Source organism: Dermacentor albipictus, chromosome 1 (genome assembly GCF_038994185.2).
Source record: "Dermacentor albipictus isolate Rhodes 1998 colony chromosome 1, USDA_Dalb.pri_finalv2, whole genome shotgun sequence".
Classification (NCBI taxonomy): Eukaryota; Metazoa; Arthropoda; class Arachnida; order Ixodida; family Ixodidae; genus Dermacentor; species Dermacentor albipictus.
In genome coordinates this window covers 482,921,921-482,945,584 of record NC_091821.1, presented here as the reverse complement: position 1 = coordinate 482,945,584, position 23,664 = coordinate 482,921,921, and the positions used below count along the sequence as shown (strand labels likewise).

The 23,664-nt window shown below is 41.9% G+C and overlaps 1 protein-coding gene and 1 long non-coding RNA gene across 2 annotated transcripts; both read right to left on the bottom strand.

Moving 5' to 3' along the window:
• Positions 1-3,300: 3,300 nt before the first annotated feature.
• On the bottom strand, positions 3,301-19,747 carry LOC139054555 (uncharacterized). Its single transcript, XM_070531682.1, has 6 exons — positions 19,712-19,747; positions 17,577-17,735; positions 7,963-8,169; positions 7,765-7,900; positions 6,639-6,712; positions 3,301-5,558 (listed from the first exon to the last, which is right to left on the bottom strand). Exons 1-6 carry the CDS (start codon positions 19,745-19,747, stop codon positions 5,289-5,291), a joined length of 882 nt encoding a protein of 293 aa, XP_070387783.1. The 3' UTR covers positions 3,301-5,288.
• Positions 19,748-20,668: 921 nt separating this feature from the next.
• LOC135901649 (uncharacterized) lies at positions 20,669-22,822 on the bottom strand. Its single transcript, XR_010564207.1, has 3 exons — positions 22,755-22,822; positions 22,465-22,647; positions 20,669-20,747 (listed from the first exon to the last, which is right to left on the bottom strand). It is a non-coding gene; the product is annotated as an uncharacterized lncRNA (long non-coding RNA).
• Positions 22,823-23,664: the final 842 nt, after the last annotated feature.

Sequence of the window (23,664 nt, the reverse complement as noted above, 5' to 3'; positions counted from 1 at the left end):
CTGCCGGTTGCGTACTACGACGGCGGCCTCGACACCGGCTCTCCGGAGCGGGAAAGCAACGAGGGCTTCCCACGACATCACATGGACGTGGCATTCTCGCTGCTTGCTCCAAATGAAAGTTTCGCGAGCCAGCAGAACCCTCACAGCACGACGCGATAACGAAAGTACTGAAACTCCAAAGCGTGCGTGGTGCAGAGTCGAGCGCACAGAGCCGAGCGAAAACGAAACCTTTCGAACACCCATATTACTGAAGGGTAACGTCAAAATGTTATTTTTTCTTAGAATCGAAGACGTTGACAAGCAGCATTTTTTCCTGTCTTATAATCGAATGAAATGATATTTTTAATACGAGTAGTTGAGTATTAGTAACACAAACTATGAGGAATCCTTTCGTCATCGGGCTAGTACCGGAATGTTGCTGGGGGGTCTCAAATCGTGTCATGCATTTACCTCAATTTCTCGGTTACTAAAGCTCTGTTCGCGATTAAATTGACGCCTTAGACGTTCTAGAACATTGCTCTACCACTTTAACTTGAGTTTCTGGTAACCTTTAGTGTCCCTTTAATCTGAATGTGCATATCACAAAAATCTGATTCAAATAAATTTCTGCAACAAGAAATATTCAAGAACTTCTTTTACATTGTGTCAGGATCGCTGATATTTGCAGGCTACACTTAGTAAATATTGCACTGACGCATTCAAAAGGAAAAATGCAAAATATGTATTAAAGCAAGAAATTACAGAAATGAAGCACCATTCTGCATATAACACAGAAGTTACAGAAGAACACAGACACGAAGTAGGTGCTGGCATGTGACAGGGATCTACTGTTTACTACGGTGTGTGGCATTTGGAATGCAAAGTTGCTCGGCAGCTCTGCTGCGATCGCAAAGAGATGTCAGCTACGAGGTCAGACTTTTCGCCATCGTTGCCTCTGTTGTTGCCGAAGTGTCGACTAGCGACAGTGATGAGGATGACACAGAAAGCAACAGCACGAACGAACGAAACAGGCCCGACAGTAGCACAAACTGCGTGTTACGTCAGCCTCCTGAATATAATCGTCGTGATGAGAACAGCACCCCGCAATGAAAAGGTGTCCCGCAGCTTCTGTAGTGCTACCGCGCCTGTGCACGGAGAATATGCAATGCCAACGAGGAATCTGCCATGCGAGTGTTTGCAAGAGAGGGCTAGCTGAAAAGCTGGCTCACAGCTTCAGCAAGTTTGAGGCTGCTGTCGTCGCTGCTAGGCCACCACGGCATCAAACGAAAATAACGTGTTTGTCATGCGAAGTAATAAATACTGCATGTTTTTCACTTTCATCAGACTCTCTCCGAGTTTCGTTTTTGACAGGTAAGTGGGCGATCTCATGCTATTTCGGTTAAGCAGTACTACCATTTAGTACATACTTATTCCGAGCTCCGGCCAACTACGGTCTATTGAGGTTTCACTGTACCAAAATTTAACAGCTCACACTGAACGTCGTGGTTCGGATGTCTTAAAACTTTTCGCTAGAGCTAACGAGATCACAGATCCAGGTTTGAAAAGAACCAACCCGAAAACAGTGCTACGGCAGACCTACGGTCAACAGACCTACGGCAGTATGCAGCTTTGAGTAGCCAAGCACTTCAGCAGCCGTTGACATCATGGTGGCACTCCAGCAATACGACCCCCCGACCATTAAAAGTCAATAGCCAAGCTTGTTTTTAACATCAGGACCAACTAAATGGCGAAACAGTAAGCACCTACCCAGCAACTCTCAAGAAGCCTGCTGCAGACTGCAATTTCAAGCTGACCTCGAGGACATCAGCTACCGAGTCAACTTGCACATCAACAGTGAAAAAATGTTTTTGCAGTGCCAGAAGCGAAGTTTCTGGGATACAAAAATGATTCTAGGGGTGTCCATCCTACTGAAGACAAAGGCACAAGCGTGAACTAACAAATACTAACTGCAGTAGTTTTTAGAGCTATTTGCATTCTATGACCCGTTCTTGGATCAGGCTACTGCTGCTAATAATTCATGCCAACTCCTCCAAAAAGAAGTTCCTTGGACTTGGTTGCCACACTGTCAAAATTCATATAAATCCCTAACAGGTCTATTCTGGATGTGCTTTGTCCATGTGAAACATCCACAGGCATAACAGTATGCATATCACAGAAATACAAAAATGTAATTATTAATTGCACAAAATACTACACAATACTAAATTCGGTAGCAATAAAAAACACCTGAGTAGTACACCTCTCATCCATACTTGGACACAAGTTAAGAATGCAAGGAAAGGACAGCTCATGTCGAGGTGTAAGTGAACACAAGAAAAGCTACTTTGCCCTCCTGAATAATGCAGGCAAAAAAAAAAACGCCTTATGCTAGCTCAGACCATAACATAAGCTGCACTTTTCCTTCCCTACTTGATTTCTATGACTAGCCACGAGCAAGAATGGGCATTCTTGTTGACTTTGTACGTGCTGACAGCACAATATTCTGCCCACATAAAAGAAAGAGTGCAGGCTACAGCTATAAAAATTGTACATAAGCTGCACTTTTCCTCCCCTACTTGATTTCTATATGACTAGTCATGAGCAAGAATGGGCATTCTTGTTGACTGTACCTGCTGACTGCACAATATTCTGCCCACATAAAAGGGTGCACGCTACAGCTATAAAAATTGCACTATGCTCTAAAACATTCAAAAGGCAAAATATAATTGCTAGAACACCAAAATGGAGCACACAAATAAAATTCCACAATGTACACAAATCTGACCCACATGGGAATATATCACAGTTCCTAAAATACATGAAGCATACAAAGTGTGCTTGCAAAATAGCCAGCAGTAGAGGCAAAAACTATATTCACTATAGCATTACAGCTAAACTGCCACGACTGCCTCACGAAGAAACTAACATCAGAAAAAGAAGATCAGGTCTAACAATTGTCAACGTGCCTATTCCAGCAGGCCATGCCCCCTGCCTCAAGACTTAATTCTCACTTAAAGAGAACACTCGCATAAGATTCAGTGACTAAAAAGAACACTCGCATCACATTAAACATGACAAGTCACATTTGACAAAATGCTAGAATATAGAAAAATAACACACATATGGCAACATACAACATGGAACAGTACCCAGCCACAGTTGCCTTGTACCTAACTGGTTGACCCAGATAATTTGGACAAAGATTTAAAAAAAAACGAGCTCTAGAGAAATCATACAAACTGCATATTAGCAGTAGTCGTGTGTACTTACCAGTATTTTTTCATCACTAAATGTTAACCGATTGTTTTTATTTTTTCCACTTTTTAAGTACTGCTTGAATCGCAACATGTCAATTGTGTTGTATAGTGCCTCGAATAATCTGATTCAAGCATTCGTTCTGTGCCAAAATTCGCCTGGTTGTTAAAAAAAACAAAAGCTTGCAAAATAAAAAGAACACAGGGTGAAGTGCTTGCGCAACTGTTTTGTGTTGCACTCGCACTTGCAATGGGTGAACAAGCACGGTCGCAGTCAGATTCAAAATTTGCACTTTCTTTCATTCGTATGAGTTCACGCGACATAGAAACTTAGCACATCCTTTTTATCAAACGGGCAAATTACTCTAGCAGTCATCGCCTTTCATCGTTCTCACACACTTCACCCTTTCCATTACTTGAAACAGCATAAAAAGCTATTTCCTTCTCTTTCAAAGTCTTAACCTCTTTATTGCTTCGTCAGGCCTTGGCTAGTACATGCATTTTCACCGTTATGTGACGAGAACCAGAGGCCCAGATGCTGACAACCGGAGCATTGCCGTTACTCCCCTGTGACCAGTCAGGCTGCAACCATGCTTGTTCACCCATTGCATGCGTGAGCGCAGTACACTACCAGTCATGCAAGTGTCTCATCGCATGGTTTATTTCGTATTTCGTGGGCCTCTGTATCTTCTTGGCAAAAATGTCCAGGCAAATTTAGCACAGACAAAATGCTTCAATCCGAGGTTATTTGTGGTGCTCTACAACTATATAATTGGTATGCTGAGATTTAAACAATAATTAAAAAGCAGAACAAATAAAAACCAAATAAAAACAATTAATATTTAGCAATGGAACAAATACTGGTAAGTACACAGAACCACTGCTTACATGTAGTTGGTACGATTTCTCTAGACCTCGCGTTTTTTTTAAACCTTGGTCAAAGCTAACTGGGACACCCAATATACTGTGCAATGCCATTCGAGCTAACCATTTTTTCTAAGCAGGCAAACAGTACTTAGACTTTAAATTTTGTACCACAACAGCAGTCTTACAAATATCCATGCAACTTATTTGCCACTTTTCGACAAACTGTACAACGCACTTAAATAAAAAATTGGCAGTGGCTTAGCTCGGCTATGCCAGGTTATACGTAGCGAAAGCTAAGGCATAGCATAGTTAGCCTTGGTTAATCTTGATTGCAAGTCCAGGTTAGTTTGGTTGTCTAGCTATGTTGCGGCGTTTAGCAGTCGTTCGGCGCGCTGTTCGTCTGTTTCCTAGGCAATTTGTTTCCTCTTAATCTCGTTCCGATGTCGATTCCAGGCCTCCTCCTGCTTATCAGAATTGTTGCTGTCTATACTGCTGCCTCAACTGTGGTTGCGGTGCACGTGAGCTCTCCTTTTCAATCCTCTGACATGTTATCAGGCATGCGACGCAACTGGCAAAGTCAGCGGAGGCAAGCGCGACGAGGCACGCGGACGTCATACCAAACGGCGGCAGCAGAAAGGCGCGACGCTGCGCAACACCTGTGGCTCCGTGCTACTAGTGGTGCATGCACAGTAGTGACTAGTAGTGACTAGTGACAGCAGTGACTAATATAAAGCTTTTCTACAGCCAGTTTCGTTGTTTCTCGTGATATCACAATATGTGGTCACGTCAAAGCAGGACATAGTGACATTTTGACGCGCTCTGGTTTAGGTCACCCTGTATCCTGCTGCGCATCATGAGGGTCTATGCAGCAGCACAGTGGACGACTGAGCAAGCCAGAGCAAGTTTCAAAACATTGAAATGTTCTGCTCTGACATGACGACATACTGCAACATCATGGCACAGAATAAACCTGTGAAGCAAAGTCAAAACTGCCTGCAGAAATTTATTACAAATTATTCGCGTTATTTCTGAGGCTTTTCACAATTTCTTCTAGGGTTGGAGCACTAGGACTCTATTTAAAGCAAGAAATTAAGTCTAGAGGCACACTGTCCACAACTAATGCATTACTTTTAAGTTGCCCCATAGTGCAGGATGGTGCAAACTATTTTTTCAGAGAGCAATTTTTCATCACTGTTTGTGCGCTTTGAAAAAATTAATTAACTCGAGGGCTTTCACCCGTGGCTTTGTGTGGCTGAGGCCCATAAACCCATGCTCTAAAAATGTGAGCAGCTTGCACGCTTTTTTAGGGTATTCAATGTGGAATACCCAAAATGATGCAAACAGGCATGCCACGCCTTCTAAGAGGTTGGACACTGCGAAAAGCCGCTGGCCATCCACAAAGAGGTCCAAAGCTTGATCTGATGACCTCACCAAGCATGGGGTCAGCTCTGTTGCTTCCTGCATGAAAGTAACAGACAACTATAAGTCATATCACAAGGTATGCACACCAGAGCTGTAAGTTGAAGCATGCTCAGGGTATTGAATTAGTGCTCGGATATGAGCTGTTAAATCCAAGTTACTGCGATTTACAGCACACACTGGGACTGCCTTTGTCCTAGTGTGCACGCTGTATGTCACAGTAACATGAAACACCAATTAGCCTGGTCTATAGCCTTGTCGCAGTTAAACCCAAATGAAAAATGCAAACTGGTCTCAACCCATTCCGACATAATAATATGGTACGCATAATGCCAGTTCACACAGGAAGCATAAGTTTCCATTGGAACACATTGTTCCAGTCTATGAGCATGTGCAGATCCTTACATCGCCAAAATTAAAAATAGAAGGAACAAAATGGTGGACATTTAAGCCTGCTTCACATGCAAGCAAATGCACGGTCACTAAGTGGCACCGTGAGGCACAGACACAGCTAGGTTCACAAGCACTTCTTTGCGCGACGGCTGCTGCTAGTGATATGTCACATGCCACAAGTGCCTGTGATCATTGGGGTTCCATGAGCCCCAGAAGGCTTTGTGAACAGCATGCACGAAAAATTTCTGAAGCATATAGCATCGCATGTTAGCCAACCTTCCACACCTTTGCCCAAGGCCGGGGTTGGTTTTATAGCCATTCCATGTGCTTTATTTCCTTAAATGTTGCACCCTTTCCCCTTGCATATTCACTTTTTGCCTCAATCACATGAACCGCTTTCCATTTTTATTTTAGGGCTTCATATTTTCCATTGCTTAAAAACAAAACTTGAAAAACCAGTGCTTCTCAGGTCCCTTTTTTGTTCATTCGTCCACACACTGCTCAAAATGGACCCTTTTGCAGTGTACTGTAGATGCCTACTGCAAGGTCAGAATATTGCAGGTGTGAGGAGTCATGTCCCCAACAAATGCACAATCTATTAAAGATACGGAGGCGGAGGAGGTTAGATTTCTGACCATATGGGGTTGTCCCATGTTTATCAAAATGAAAGAACGTCAGAGTCAGGTTGCTAGACTGGCACATAAATGTCAATACCATAGCACTCACCGTTGTGAGGATGGTGTCGAGCTGCTCCCTACAGCGGGCTGCCACGAATTCCAATACAGCCAGCACAGGCTCCTCTGCAAGGTGCAATGGTATATTGTTAGATTTCTTAAAATAGCAAATCTATCACTCCCAGCAGCTTTTAACCTTTAAGCTAAGTACACTGTAATATAATAGAGCAAAGCACTAGTACTTGTTTTGTACCCATTGCTGAGCAACTGAATTGGGTGAAGTGACTAGACTGGACAAAAATTCATATTTATATCTTAATCTCTGGACCAGCTCCCAAGGCAAAGGGAGACTGAATTTTTAAAAAAATTATGTAGTATCTACAGTGTAGGTTAGCTGCAAGTTGGCTGCAAAAAACAGTGGCTTGCGTACTAATGAGAGGAATGAATGTGTGCAAAGTACCTGCAAACCGCTGCTACACTAGGACTGTTTGAGTTGCTTGCTCTTCTTGATGCCCAGCTTTCCTCCACAACCAGAAAATGCACTCATTCACCAGTGTTAGATTGCTTACATCAAAAGAGGACTTTAACCTATAAATGCTGGTAAGAGTGAGTACTGACATTTCCTGGAATAGTATGTTTCTTGCACATATTTACTTATGCAAATTCACCCCAACTCATTCACTTATACCCACTCTATCGGCCATACGTCAAGAATAAGTGAATGTGCACACTTTTGAAATCAATGCGATGAAACATGGCTGACAGACCACCCCGACAACAAGGGACTGTTCTAAAGCTGCAAAATGACCAAACAGAACTGTAATTGAAAAGTCTATTTATAAACTGGGGTTATTTAATCCCTAATATTTCGTATATCTGTGCACTTCATTTTGCCCCATATTCAACATAGCCACCAGAGGTACTTAAAGGTGCAATGTCATGCTTAAAAACAATGCTTCAAGTGCTATGCTACCAAGGGATGTTATGTGAATAAACAAATCAAAACATTGCTGGTATGGCGGCTAAGCAAGGCTGCTTTATGCATTAGAAAACACATTGGAGGGCACAAATTCACAATCGGCATCACCTGCACCTGCAGGAATGACTGTTACCCAAAATAGCTACAGGTCTCTTGCCAACACTCCAAAAGCAGAGAAGGTAACAATTCATTGAATTACCAGATGCCACTTCAGAGAAGGCTGCTGCTTCCTCCGAAGTTCCCTTATCGAGAATCACTTTTCCCATTTTCGTGCAGCCATCTTGAACGCAGTCAACGGCTGCCCGCTTGAAAAGAGTTTCAAACTCTACCAGCAGCTGAAAAATGAAGAGCGCAGGGATTACTACATACTGCATGCAAAAGGAAGATGCAAACATACCGAGACTTCCGTCGACAAAAATGGATAAAGTGTAAGAGCCTCAGCCAGTGCCATGCTCTTCAGGCGCTCGTGCCGCTCTTGTGCTGTGGCCAGCAGCCTCGGCCGCAACATATCCTCATCCCTGCAATTGGGATTATTATGCAGCCACTCATTGTGCCGCATGATTGAGTCAAGAGACTCTCCACGCACAACGAGGTGGCTGCAATCCTGTAATACATACAAGAATGTTAGTAACACAGCTTTTACATGATTTGGACGGTTTTGCGTGAAGCCATGGAGTCAGTAAGAAACAATATGATAAATGGCAGAACAGTCTAAACATTCTCAGTAGACACAATGATATGTAACTGGAGCTTTGTGCTCCTTCAAACACAAAGGGAGAGGACAACACTCGCATCACCAAGTCATGTACAAACAAGGCAAGGAGGCGTTTGGCCACCAAGTGTACATTCTTAGGAGGCAAGCGAAATCACTGGAGAAAGTACGAAGTTTGAAGTTACTACAATATGTGCTTGCCAATTTTTACACATGCCCAATATAAAAAATGGTTTGATGCAAAGAAAATATCCCTGTACAGGATCACATTAGCATGTCTTTTAGGCACAAGCAAGAAATGTTATATTTCACGGTAATTTTTGCGACAATACCACTGCATCACTGATTCTTCCGCTCTCATTTCTAGGCGAGTGTTTTTTTTTCTGCTAAGGAAAAGACTGATTTTGTACTGCTTAGTCACAAATCCCAGCTGCTTACTTGCTGTCTAGTAAACACGAATTCCTAATCATGGGTAACAATCTTGCTAGTAACCATTCTCATATAGGCACATTCACCTGTTTTCACCACAGGAATGTCTTACGCCAGTAAAATGCTTGCCCCACTTTTCTTTTGTTCTGCCCTGTTACTCAAGTGTGCTTAATTCTGGCAGCTTGCCATATCACAAGGTTGTTGTGCTGTGGTGACGTTGAGCCCAACCCCGCTCCTGGTGATAACAACATCCTTGAGGCTATTCTCACCAAACTAGAAGCTTCAGACGCAAGAAATATTGACTTCCAAAGGGATACCAAGCATCAGTTGAATGGCATTGCGGAAAAAATTGACGACCTTGCCAAATGCGTGTCCACTTTTGAAACTGCCTTCAGATGTGGACAGGTTGAAAATAAGTGTTATTGAAATAGCTTCGAGGATTAATTCATTGCAAATAAAATAAACCAGCTATCGGGCACCCTGGGTAACCTAGAGAACAGATCTAGGCGAAACAACCTGAGTGTGAAGGGCCTTCCAGAGAGGCAAACAGAGACTTGGTATGAAACCGAAAAAAATTTTTGAACATTTTTTTTCCAAGCAAATTGGGTTTCCAAGTAGGAAACATTGAACACGAGCATCGTCTGGCACATCCGAAAAGTGGTTTCAACAGGCTAATCATCCCATTTCTGAACTTCAAAAGCAAACAGGAAGTTTTTGCGAACTCATCAAAATTGAAAGACCACAAGGATCACAAAGTGTGATTCACGGACAACTCTGTTAAAATGCATGCAATCGGAGAGCGGTTGTGGGATTTCGGAAAACAATTCCGCAATCGGGCAAAAATTACGACTCAAGTTTCACAAATTTTCAGCTAACGGCCAAACATACATTCTTGATTCTGCCTCTGGCACTGTCGTCCCCTTGGCAAACATATCTCAATCCATGCAACCCTCTGGCTCGTAATGACATGAGAAGTTGATGACTGAAATCTAAAAACAAGCCGAAAAACATTCTTCCGCTCACATTTTTGTTTTCCAACTTCGGCAGTATTTTGTCTAAGCAAGATGATCTCGTCTGTTCAATGATCGCGGGTGCAACTGACATTTTATTAGGCACTGAGACATGGCTCAGTAGTGATGCACCAGGCTGTCTACTGACTATTCATTCTGAGTTTAACATATACAGAAAAGACAGAAGTACAGCGCGTGGCGGTGGTGTTCTTGTAGCTGTTTGAAAATCAATTAATTCTGAAAGTGTGCTTGTGCCATTATCTTCCACTGAAACCTGCTGGGTCATTGTGCGCTCCTGTTCATCACATTCTTCCTTTCTTATCGGTGTTTGCTATCGTCTTCCAGTCTCCGATACAAATTTCATTCGATGCTTCATCTCTGAATTAGAAGTCATTCGAAACAGGTTTCCTCGAGTCCCTATAATTTTAACACGAGACTTCAACTACCCTGGAATCAATTAGGGCAATAATTCCATTTTCAGCTCTAGCTCGAACAAACAGGAAAGTCACAATTTTCTTCACACTCTGAACCCGTTTCCATTACACCAGATCGTGAAAGAACCTACACGCGATACCGCTATCCTTGATCTTGTATGTACCATGCATCCAAGACGATATTTCTGCTAATGTTCTAGAACAAATCAGCGATTGCAAGCTAATTCAGTTTAATTATCAACTTAGTGCTAATTTCCACAAGTATTACAGCGAACATATATATTAATGACTATTCTAAAGCAAATATATCCACAATCAGTAGGTGTCTTTAACGATTCTTTGTCACCTTTAGAGCATGACTTCAGAAGCCGTTCTGTTGAAGAAAACTGGTCACTATTTAGGAACATAATCTTGTGCATAAGGGATATGTTTATCCGAAAACTTCCTATTTGTCCCAGCCTGAAAAGCCCTTGGTTTAGCTGACATTTGAAATGCTTAATAGGAAGAAAAAAAAACACGCTTACTGCACTGCTATGCATACTAACAAGGCTGATGCCTGGGTTAAGTACAGAGATAATGCATGTCTCTGTAAAACTGAAATAAAAACATCAAAGGATTCATTCAATACCACACTACCAGGAATTCTAATTAATCCCAAGCACTTCTGGAAAATAATTAACCGTGGAAAGTCTAGAGCTCAGGAGCTCCTCCTCATCAAGACCGCTAACTTAATAAGTCACTTGCCAGAGTGTTTACTACTGAAAGGAGCATGCCCCCATCATGCATCCTGCCTCATTCTCAGTGTGTTAGTATGCCGAATGTGGTTGTGACTCCAGAAGGAGCTTTAAAAGCCGCACAACCTCTTCCTAACAGAGTCCTGGTCCTGATGGTATATGCTCTAAATTACTACAATTTACCACTCCACACATCTGCTTTTCCGTGTATGCTTTTACAGCAGTCTATAGATGACAGTACCCTGCCATATGACTCGAAACTCGCACACGTCATTCCCATCTACAAATCCAGCAATCGCAGTGACTGTGGTAACCACAGACCAATATCATTAACATCAATACCACGTAAAATCCTTGCGCACATTCTTTACAGTAACATCATGCAAGACTTAGTAAATAACTATCTGCTTTTTCCGAACCAGAATGGCTTTCAGCGAGGGAAATCCTGTGAAACGCAGCATTTTGAACTCATCAGATAGTCACTCGGTTATTCACTCATTAGGCCAGATTGATGCTGCGTTCACAGAATTTTCTAAAGCATTCGGCCGAGTTCCTCATCAAATGTAAAGCGTCAAACCTTTAATCTTAATGAAAGCGTTTCAAGTTAGATTCATAATTTTGTAACCGACAGATCGCAGGCTGTTCTACTTTAGATAGCATTGTTTCTTCACCTACTGCTGTCAAATCTGGAGTTCCTCGGGGGTCCGTCTTAGGCCCACTATTATTCCTTTTTGTACATTAATGATCTCCCCAATATCTCATTGCAAATTCTTCTTTATGCAGATAACTGTATCAAGTATCATCAGATCATGAACCTAACGATTCTCTTTTTCTGCAGGCTGATTTGACTACGTTATCATCATGGTGTGACATGTGGCTAATGCAGAATAATGTTATTAAAACCAGGGCAATGACATTCACTACACATCGCACGTAATTATCATTTTCTTATAATATCAACAATGCTGCCATTGAGCCGGTAAATCAGTTCAATACCTTAGTGTCATCATGTCAACTAACTCAACATGGAATCAGCACATAGACTACATCACCAGCAAGGCGAGTGAAACACTAGGACTAATACGTAAAACACTACATGGCTACACCTGACAAAGCTGTTGGTGTACAACACTTTAGTCAGACCACAGCAGGAATATGCCTCTATTATTTGGAATCCGCATCAGGGATACATAATGTAGTCACTGTAATCATTACAGAATCATGCGATTCGTTTTATAACAAGCAACTACACACACGAAAGTATCACACCTTCCAAACACCTTGAATCTTCAAACACTTCAGCAACGAAGACACATTTCTTTACTTCATTACTTCTTCAAACTCTACCAGAGGACTTGTACTTTCCAACTACCGTAGAACATATTCGCCCTGCTTCATACATCTCCCAGTGCAATGATCATCCACTCAAAGTATACCTACCCCATTGCAGGAGTAACTTGTTCAAACTTTCTTTTTTGCTTTTAGCTATTAAACTTGGGAATGAACTGCCGAAACACATTGAGTCTATTGAGAATTCTAATGCATTTTCTGCCGCTGTGTTTTCTGTATAAGCCTGCGCTTTTTGTTGTTTTGGTGTTATCTGCGAGTGTGCAATAATGTTACCCCCCCCCTTATGTAATACCCTTGTGGTGTCTTTAAGGTTACTGCAAATAAATGAATAAAAATAAATTAAACCTATGAATGTTGTGCAAAGTTCGTCGTACTAATTTTTATTTTGCAACAATGATAATATGAATGCCATATTTCTGGTAAATAAACTTGAATGAGAATTTAAAAGTGGTCCAAAGGTTGTGGACCACTACAAAGGAAATAAAAAGATTACGCTTTCTTTTGATGTGACCAGCATTTCTACCATGAGTGACAAAGGCAAGACGACCATTAAAATACTGATGAAAACAGGGAGCATTGCAACAGCCATGAGGCTGCCTACACATTTGTGAGAAAAAATGCTGGACTGAACATTTGCTAATGACAAGCAATTTCACCACACAGCACATCATAATGGTTGCAAACGCACATTACACTTCTCTTGCCTCCAGGTACTTTCAAGCAAAGTTGCAGAGTAAAGCGTCATGGATAGAAGAGCCTCCCAGTAGCACACACATAGCAAGCCTCAGAGCATATTATAAGCAGTAAATAGATGGCCAACAGGCGTTAGCTACAATGGAGATTCAAGCTGGTTGGTCTGAAATAAATGTACTATAGATATATAACGGGCTTTAGTTACCAAGTTACCTGTTGTGAAAACCCATGAAGTTAGCCATTGTGAAGCCTAAGTGTTGTGGTGTCATCATTGCTTTCGTCTACATTGTTGCTTGCGTGGTTTAATTTCCGAAACAAACCACCGTATTTACTTGATTGTAACCAGAGTTTTTTTTCACAATTTTCGTTGCTTGAACTCGACAAAATAACGACAGAATAACGACAGAATAACGACAAATGCACAATTTAAAACAAATGTCCTAACTTCCGTGGTTTTTAGCATTACATTGGCAACGTGTACCCTTACGTTTCCATCGAATCTACAGACAAGTCGACAAAAGTCAAAACTTGTTTTTGTTGGAATCAACATCATTTTCGCTGTGCCTGTGACTGGCGTTATGGTTACCATGTGGTTACAGGGCTGCAGTACCCTGTGGTCTTTTTTGCTTGAACTCTGCTTATTCAATAAGTTATGGAGACTTAGTGCATTCTATGTGATGCCCGTTTCGAGAGACAAGCAACTCTGATGGAAAGAAGGCGGGAAACTTCGCCGTGGCTTGGCAACTCGACATCAGTGATTTGCAGATGACAGAACCAGCAGGAGGCTCTCTTTAAATGCGAGGCTAGTCGGAAGGGCTCTGCTGACCCAATAGTGGCCTGGTACCATATCAAGATGGCAAGTTGGGCCAGTTGGTTGGGATTCATAGTAAGGTTCGTTACAGTGCAACACAAGACAAGTACAAGAGAAGGTATAAAACGACGACACGGCGCTGACTCTCAACTGATATTTTATTTAAGATACGTCTAACGTAACATAGGTGCCAGTTGATAACCATGACATGCACGAGATAGAGATGCATCGCGGTAACTGTGACAAACTGACGCATAATCAAAATTGACATAGGAGTTGAACATTCACACATCGCTTCGTTTGTCCCACGTACTCTCTACCACAACATAATGGAATAGCATACACAACCTGCTTAGCACAAGTGATGTACCTGTTCACATGTTTGACAGGGCATTTTCCCTTCACTTGCTTATCCTTCAGCTAATTATCAACTAACGGGCACATGCGACCAATTTTATGTTTCGTAGAAAAATGAACATCATTGCTGTACCTTGAACCAATGTTGAACCAGCCCATATGCTAACTTGTGTACGTTAGGTACTACTGCGTTTTTTCTTCTAATTTAATTTTAATACCTTGGTCATTTATGCTCTTGACGCCGCAAACCATACTTTCGCTCACAGATGAAACAATCGCTTCGGGGTAACCAGCGTCCAGTAAGCAATTTACCTGATCAGAAAAGGCAGCCTTCGACATATGAAAACACGACTTCTTTCATGCAGCATTTACTTTAGAATTACCGGATTTGTAGTTAAAAATGGGCTTAACCGACCTGGGATCATATTTCTAGCACATAATTTTTACCAAAGATTAATCTCGGGTCTAGAAACTGCAGTTTATGGTCCTTAGGGACTTCGAAAGTGACATTTTCTAGGTTATATTAATAGGCAACCAGAGGGCCACCTTGCTAAGCTTTCAAATAGGGTTTTTCGCTATGTTGATGATTTCATTATATTTTTTACCAGTGACATTCAGGCCGAGGGTGTTGATGAAATTTTACCATTGTTAAGGCAGCACAGTATGGGCCTTGATTTTACTATCGAAGTACCAAAGGACCATCAACTGCAGTTTCTAGACCCGAGATTAATCTTTGGTAAAAATCACATGTGCTGGAAATATAATCCCAGGTTGGCTAAGCCCATTTTGAACTACAAATCTGGTCATTCTAAAGTAGTGAAGCGTGCTATAGCAAAGACTATTCTAAATGCTGCATTAAAGAAGTCGTGTTTTCATATGTCGAAGGCTGCCTTTTTTGATCAGGTAAATTGTTTACTGGACGCTGGTTACCTCGAAGTGATTGTTTAATCTGTGAGCGAAAGTATGGTTTGCGGCGTCAAGAGCATAAATGACCAAGGTATTAAAATTAAATTAGAAGAAAAAAGAAAAAACGCAGTAGTACCGTACGTACAAAAGTTAGCATATGGGCTGGTTCAACGTTGGTTCAAGGTACAGCAATGATGTTCGTTGTTCTACGAAATATAAAATAGGTCGCATATGCCCGTTAGTTGATAATTAGCTGAAGGATAAGCAAGTGAAGGGAAAATGCCCTGTCAAACATGTGAACAGGTACATCACTTGTGCTAAGCAGGTTGGTTATGCCATTCCATTATCTTGTGGTAGAGTATGTGGGTCAAACGAAGCGATGGGTGAATGTTGGACTTAGAGAGCATGAGCTATCTCTTGAAAGGGTTGCGCCACTTCATCTCCCGGAGCATTGCAAGTCGTGCAGTTGTCGCCCCGAATTAAAAAAAAAAATTGATTTTTAAACACATGAGCCAATTGACAAAGGAAATCACCAAGGCTTACAATATAAAGATTAGGTCAAAACACGCATCAGCGAACTGTCTATCTTCATGACAAGGAGCTGCATTACCTATGTCAATTTTGATTATGCGTCAGTTTGTGACAGTTGCCCCAATGCATCTCTGTATCTCGTGCATGTAATGGTTATCAACTGGCACCTACGTTATGTTAGACATATCTTCAATAAAATATCAGTTGAGAGTCAGCGCCGTGTCGTCATTTTATACCTTCTTTTGTCCTTGTCTCGAGTTGCACTGTAACGAACCTTACTATGAAGGTACCGTATTTACTCTAACCTAATGCGTTCTTTTTTTCCGATAAAACAAGTCTGAAAACCGCGAATGTGTCAGGATCGACTACGACCATAAATCTGCATTACCATAATGCCATCGGCATTTCAAAATGGTAGCCTCATACGCGCATAGAGCCTAGCTCGCGTAGCTTACTTCATGTGCTTAGTATGTGTGCTTAGTCCACCGTCTGCCTTCCCGTTTTCTGCATTTTTCTCTGTATGAGAATGGAAGTGCCGACTGTGAAAACACGCCGAGTTCATCACGATGCCATACTTAAAAGGAAAGTGATCATGTGTGTGGAGACAGAAATCAGGCTGCATCACGGCCGTTTGGAGTTCCCGAAACTTGCGTGCGGGACTGGCTTGCGCAAACAGGAGGTGTTCTACTCTAGCAGCTACTGCATATAGTGCAGCCGTGTGGCCCCTATTTTAAAAGCAATATGCGATGGAAACAGTCTATGCATCTAGGTGCACCACGCTCTGTCTTTGTTGCTTAGTTCACGCTGAAGTCAGAAGCCGCACAAAGGTAAATTTCCTCACTCCTACTACCGCACTTCTGCACTCCAGCATTTTGATGAAGTTTACGCAGTAATTGAGTGAGACGTGTTCATGTTTGTGTATGTACGCACATAAAACCATGCTTGTTAATTCAGTTAGTAAGCAAATGTTCAAAAGTTCATACAGCCGATAAAACTACTATCCTTACTTTTCATATAGGTGTCTACTAATTAGCTATAGATGCTTCGCCTTTCGGATGAAGCTGCGACCTTTTTTTATTTATCACAAGTTTAATGCATTGGAAGTAAATGTTTGTTTTACCAAATGAGAGAAAGTTCTGAAAGAACTTTCTCTGTATGAAAGAATGGGGTGCGGGGGTACTGTATAATTTTTTTTTTTTTTGGTCACAGCAAACAGGTGTGCCTTACATTCGAGTGAGCATTAGAACCGAGTAAATATGGTACTCCAAATCAAGCAAGCTCAAAGATGACGTGATCTCTTACAGAGGCAAGGTAGTTTCACCTCAGCGAGACTCAGCTTGTCATGGCACTGATAACGATCTTGGTACAGCGCCAAAACACTTGTCGGGGGCACTTTAAGTGGCCAGTCCTGCAAAGCTCCGGCACTATGGTTTAACAAGGTTTCACTGTATATTCAAATTGCAATCCGAGAGCTATCATATCTGTAGGTTGTGTCCTTTAGGATTTTTCTACTTATTTTAGCTTGAGAAATACAGTTCAGTAAGTTCCTTGCGCCACATGGAGGGCCTGGGTATGGGAGGTTTGAAAATATTTTTGCCTAAACGACATCCAACGCCGACACTGGGTTTTCTCCGACACTTGCTCCTTAACGCTGTCACGTTGAAATAGAATAAAGCTGGGGAGAAGGCGTTCGGATAGTCAGAATGCAGGTCGAGGGAAGGGTCTCTGTGTGTCCTTAATTGGTTATGCATTAGGAAGAGCCTTTGCCTACTCAAAAGCAATGGCTGGGCACTTGCTATGCCATTTGACCATGAAGATATGAGCCAAAAAGTACAGACGGGGCTGCCTTTGAACATTTGTACTTGCTTATCTTGCAGTATCCACACAAATTAGCCTACGCAAAGAACTAACGAGAATTTTCTTATGCTTTTCTACAGCCATAAACCACATAAAATAACTGACAAAATACACATGATTATAAGTGCCTTCCTAAAGAAAGCTGCATGAAATGCTAAACAAAAGAAATATTTTAAATACAACTTACAAACAGACGGCACAACTTCTTGTTGGCTCCACTGGACGGGGGCACCTTTGTGCCTGTGTGGTGAACTTTGCGCTTGATTGTCTCCATCTCCTCGGAAGGATGTTCCGTCTTTTTGCGCATGTTCTTGAATTTCGACCGAAGCCCCAGCACCCACGACTCCTGTAAATGATTTTTAATGAGAAGACAAAAGCCAGTTTAATATCACAAGTGCCAAAAGGGAACAAACTGAATGGCTACGTGGCAGACACACATCCATCAACTTTACCTAAAAGGGCGCTACAATGACCTGCTATTACTACTTGTAGGTAGGCATGAAGAAAAGGCAATTTGCTTCTACAATAAAAGGAAAATTATTCAATGCTGCCAGATGTCACTATGACTTGAAACAATTGGGCATACAACGTCAAGGAAGACAACCACAAAGTGTCGTGTAGTGTGCATTAAAATGTGTAAAGTTGCTTCTGTTCAGTGGACCAAAATATTCCTTGCATCAAATGAAGGGGGTGGGAGGCCCTTGTCTTAAAGCTGTGTCCTAAGCAGTTATCTCAAAATGGAAGGACAGAAATGCACTGCTAATGCTTTCCATTTGCACATAGCTTCACCAAGGTTCAGAAAGAAAAACAGCCATGCTGATGCCCCATCATGTAGCTGCATTTACGTTGGGCCAACCTACCGTTACCTCAATGATCTTTCTTGCAATGCACTGCAAGAGATGTGGTTGTCATCTCTTTGATAGCTGCATAATTCTTGGTTGAAGCAAGAATCAGATTTACTAAGGAGATTACTGAAGCATGGAACTGAAAAACTTGGTGAAATACTTCCCGAGACTGCCAACATGGAATACTTAAATTTTGTATGTCAAGTGTTTGCATTTTTTTTTGTATTGCACACTGATATGCTCAGATTACACTGAGGTTGGCAGCGCATAGAGTAGTAACAGGACCGCAAGAATAAAATGTTGAAAGTATTGCATGCCCTTTTTCACGTCTGTGTCCAGTTCATGCTTCTTTAATCATTCATGATTCTTATCGGATCTGGTTTCTATGGCCAGGCAACTACTTTTGCAAGCAAGCTTTGAAAGGAACATTACCATGTTTCAAAGAATGACATCACATGTCCATGCTGCTCTAAGGGTGAATCAGCATCATGCAGACAATGCAGTAGTCCTAACAAAGCTACCATTTCAGATGTTTCTCCGAAAAACGAGGAAACCGAGCACACACAACACAATTTTGCGAACTCACTTTGTGTGGCCAAAAGGGGCAAAAAATTTGACATGGTCCGCAGTCTAAAGGCTAAACCCCATTGGCGCGATTTTGTGCGCGACAGCGACGAGCGATGGGTTCGCGCGACGGATGGGGCCGTCGCTTGAACAGATCGCTCGGTCTTGTCGCGCGATCGCTCGGTTTTGCAAATCTAGAATTCGTCGCTCGTCGCCCGGAAGTGCTATGCGCGACTAGCCAATAGCGCAAAGCCGGAACTGGATGTACATAACTCCAGTACTTCTGACTGTCGCACGGAACGAGCAAACGATTGAATTTTTATACATGCAAGGATAAGAACCTATTGCAAGACTTTCAGAAATATTTTATGCTGCTTTTTACAGTAAAATACATCAACTTAAGTTAATAAAGCATGCGTCACGCTAGTTTCGGCGCCTATATTGCTGCCCTCATACCGGCAACACTGGAAAGCCGTCGCGCGAAGCGGTCGCTCGCTTGGAGCTTGACTTCTGGGCGACGAGCGAACGCGACAGCCATCTCCATCGCGTCGCTTGTCGCTGTCGCGTGCAAGATCGCTTGCATGGGGTTTATACTTAAAGTTTATGTCACTCTCTGTGATCAGTAATGGCACTGTTATTTTTAGTATCAGTATTGGACATTTCGGACTGAGTATTCTTCATGAGTAAATTATTAGAAAGCAGTCTCTTTTCACTGCTGAAGATTTCATTAAAGCTATGAGCATTACCAGCTAGATCACTAGGGGGACATTAAAAACAAACACTGTTAGTTTATACTGACAAAGTATTCATGAAAGCTGTAGTTTCATTCATTCTGTGACAATAGGTTTATTATTACAAGAAAATTAAGGTCACAGTTTCATTATATTTTGCAGTGAAATCCTTCCGCTGGTACATTGGTGAGACAGTGGAAGTTCTCAAAAAGTGCCATGTTCAATCTTTGGCTCCAATAAGACACAATGTAATCCATTTTTAATAACAAAGAATTAAGTAGGACTTAGCAGATGCTACCAAATCCATGACACTGCGGCATCTGGTTTGTAGGAACTCAAAAGCCATTTTTCCCCCACCTTTTATGGGTTACCAAACTGCTTTCAGCAGTAAAAAAGACACTTTTAGTAGCGTAGAAGGCCAATTTACTAATAGGAAACAAATAATTTTTCTCTCTAGCATCCCTTTAAAGACATGATAGCAGGGCAATTGAAAAATCCACATTCGTACTCCAGAAGTCATTTTAATTTCTGATTAACTTTCAGGAAAACATTACCTGCTCAACGGTTTAAATTACCATGGGGTAGTCTAGTTCTGTATTTTTTAACGAACTTCCATATTTACTAAAAACTTTTTGGCTGAGCAGTGAGTTATGGATGATGCACTGTTATTGTTGTCTCTTCGTCAGAGGCAAAGCTTTTTCTTTTACAAGACTTCATGGCCTTAAAGAAGCAATAATGATGATGTTAGGTCAGGACCACAACGAGGATCTCTCAAGATTCTAATACAAAATTTCTTGTGAAGTTTGTGGGTAGATATGTTGTCATGAAACAGCACAACTACCTCAGGTAGCTGAACTGCAAGCTTGACCTTCTAAGCGGGCATGACACAGCATTAGACACTGTTGTTAAACCTCCCACGCCATTTTTTCTAGTAACATTCCAATAGTAACCTTCCAAAGTCGCAGTAAATTGAAGGTAGCAATTTTAGGAGTGCAGATAATTATAAAACCCATCATTCACTACTGGCACATTATAGCTATACTATGAAAACAAACAGACCTACATTATGTACAACATAAAATGAAGAGCACTAAGTATTACACAGAAAGATAAAGACAAATCACCATTCCGCTCTGGTCCTCAATGTCATCCTTCAAGTGAGGATACCTTGTCAGTAGCCTCTCTACTGCAGTCCGGTAAAGAAGCTTACTGGGCAGCCTATACGGGAATAAATGAATAGTCATGGCATTACCAAGATAATAATGCGTCCAATATATTATCAAAAAGTGCATAAAAGTTCTCTACTGTATTCAAAAAGATATCCGCAGAGCCTTCAATGAATAACTGTTACCCTCTAATACGAATGAAACAGGTCTATAGATAGTACAGATAACATAACTGGAAGTTAAATAGTAAACACATCATCGCAAAAGCTGAGATAACAAGCTTTGCTTATGCACGAATTGAAATGGAAGCCTTGAAACACATACCAAAATGCACAATTTACCAAAGGGCATCAATTCTTTATTTAAGCGGCCCCTGAACATGCTGCCATTTTAAATGAACAAGCACAGCTAATAAATCGTGCTCACGTGTGTCTGCAAAGCATTACAGTCGAAAAGGGCAAAAATTTAGACCAAACGCTGCGCACACTCCCTCTCAAAACGCTCTGCTCCCAGCCGGAGAGACAAAGTCGCACATACAAATGCCTGTTCGTAAAACGCATTACTAGCTACACCACTCATCATGACACAAGACTTTGGTTAATAATCCAATGTGGAAGGTGCACTGAACTGTAATTGTGCCACGCAACGACGAAGAGAAGTAAAATAATTATGCACATCCCACACACTGTGGGAATTGATGTAACCAAAGCTTTCTATGCTATTTGCATCGATTGATGATCATTGGTGAACTTTACGGTGAATATGCAGTTTCTGTAATGCTTTTGCGGGGGGGGGTGATGGATAATTACAGCAATCTAGAAGGTATTGCGACGACGCTCAGGCAGCTGCAGAGGGAAATGCTGCCACACGATGACAAGTCCCAAACGAGTTTCTCACATCAACCTTTCCTTTCTGCCACGCTCATGTCATGGCAAGAGTTAGTGGGACAGATACCCAGTACCTCCACCAAGTTTGTCACGTAATGACACTTGAGGATGTGCAGACTGCTCAGACTGCACTACAGTATGGCATGAATACCCCCATCCCCAGTCTCTACTTCCTTTCTTTCAGCACCCGCATCCTGCAGAGCGTGTCCCAGTCGTAACTTCTTAGTGCTGGCTCGTGACACCTTGTGGCAATGTACATGCTTCGAACCACCCTCTGACGCAGCATGCAAGGCTGCAACAGCAGCATCAGCAGCGGAAAATTCGGAGGAAGAGGCAATAAAAGCTTTGCTTTAAAGAACAGGCAGCAGTGCTCAAAGCATGAACATGACAGGGTCCCTCTGCTCCGGTATCGGAGGAGCCAGGAAAGAAACACTGCCCGTGGATGCTAGTCAGGCAGAAGGAGAGGCAGTATTAAGGCAGTGTCTGCCTTAACACTGATGTTCACCCCCTGGTGGCATGGTAACAGGATGCTGAATTACTCCTATTTTGTTCAATAATGATATTAAAGTTATTTTGTTAAAATGCTCCCTGGATGTTTTACAACTCCCTGTGAAGAAACAAAATTTGAAATGGGGACATGATGAGGGTGCCTTTAAATTGACACCAAGGATAAAATTGTGATGCCACCATAAGTAAAATTTTCGCATCATAATAGGCAAGACACATGCACTCACGGTACGGTATGCATCATACATAAATGTACCATGAACTCACTAAATGGCACTAAAAAATTTGAAGCTCACACCAATGCTACATTCAGCAATGACGCCAACTAAAATATGCATGCAATAATGACAGAATCCACATAAAAGCACTGCTTACCACACTATCTTCACACAGGCTTGAAAGAGCCTGTCAATGACTGCTCTCCTAACTCGGCCGTTTATGGGCACTTTCCGCTCCAATATTTCCTCATATGGGGCAAATGAGGGCAGAATGAAGTAAAGATAATCGTTCTTATTCTGCAGTGGCACAGCCTCTGCCACTGTCTCCAGTCCCGAGGTGCTGGCACAAAAGAAAAGTATATATATTAATTTGCAGCATTAAAAATCACAACAAACAGTAATAAGCTACATAGGCTTGGTATTTAATCATGACACGGGCATTTTTACCTGGGAGTGCTGCTGTCACTGCGTGGGCTGGCACCCGCATCTATACTCGCCACAGCAGGTCTTGCACTCTGCAGGACCAAGAGGCATGCTTATAGAATACATGGCTATAATTTCACTTAAGCAGAAACTTTTCACTATAACAGTGGGGGAAATGGGATTCAGTTTACTCGCCACACATAATATAAATACCAATTGTTTCCTAATGTTCACGCCGATAAAACGGTAACACCTGTATGAGTTGCAGCTCTGTTTATCTGTGTCCAAAAGTTATGTGCACACTTGGGAGCATGTGCTGGCATGGTCACACTTAGCGTGAACATATATACATTGCTTTTTGGTTCACCTTGAAGAAGAAATCATAAGTTCTAAGCGAGGGAAGGCTGAAAGAAGCAGCCCGTTAGATTTTGTTCCTCAAGCCCAACCATGTTGTGGAAGCGAGCCACTGTGAATCCTGACGCATGCATGTTCAGGTTAAGTGTGAGAGTAGCAGGATATGTGCTCAGACGAATTATTCTTCTTATATTGTGTGCTGCCAATCTACATCAGCTCTACTTTTAGGAGCATGCTGTATATGAGCCCTGCATTTGCTATGCACCTGGTCTGGTAAGCTGCTAAATAAACAAAAAATAATGATAGAATCTATTCGTATCTTTTAATGCGACTGTCTACTTTAGCGGTGGGTTTTCTTCGGAAGCGGGAGAGAATCGGTTTTACTTTTCCACACACAGAAGTGCCAGACAAATTACTCACGTCGTCCGATTGCAGCACCAGCTTTCTCGCCACCTTCAATTTGCCCTTGTGCTGAACAAGGGCATCTTTTTCCATGTCGATGAAATCTTCGAGGATTTCATCGTAAATTTGGATCTAAAACCGATTACAAACAGAATGAACATAAATAATCTGCACGGTG

What these genes read in the sequence shown, in the direction of transcription:
- LOC139054555 (XM_070531682.1), bottom strand. Translation starts at nt 19,747, where the DNA reads ATGGCACTTTTTGAGAACTTCCACTGTCTCACCAAT. An exon ending in AGAAGTTGTGCCGTCTGTTT is followed by an intron (nt 8,170 to 17,576) that starts GTAAGTTGTATT and finishes TATGTATTACAG; the next exon opens with GATTGCAGCCACCTCGTTGT. An exon ending in TTTTGTCGACGGAAGTCTCG is followed by an intron (nt 7,901 to 7,962) that starts GTATGTTTGCAT and finishes TTCATTTTTCAG; the next exon opens with CTGCTGGTAGAGTTTGAAAC.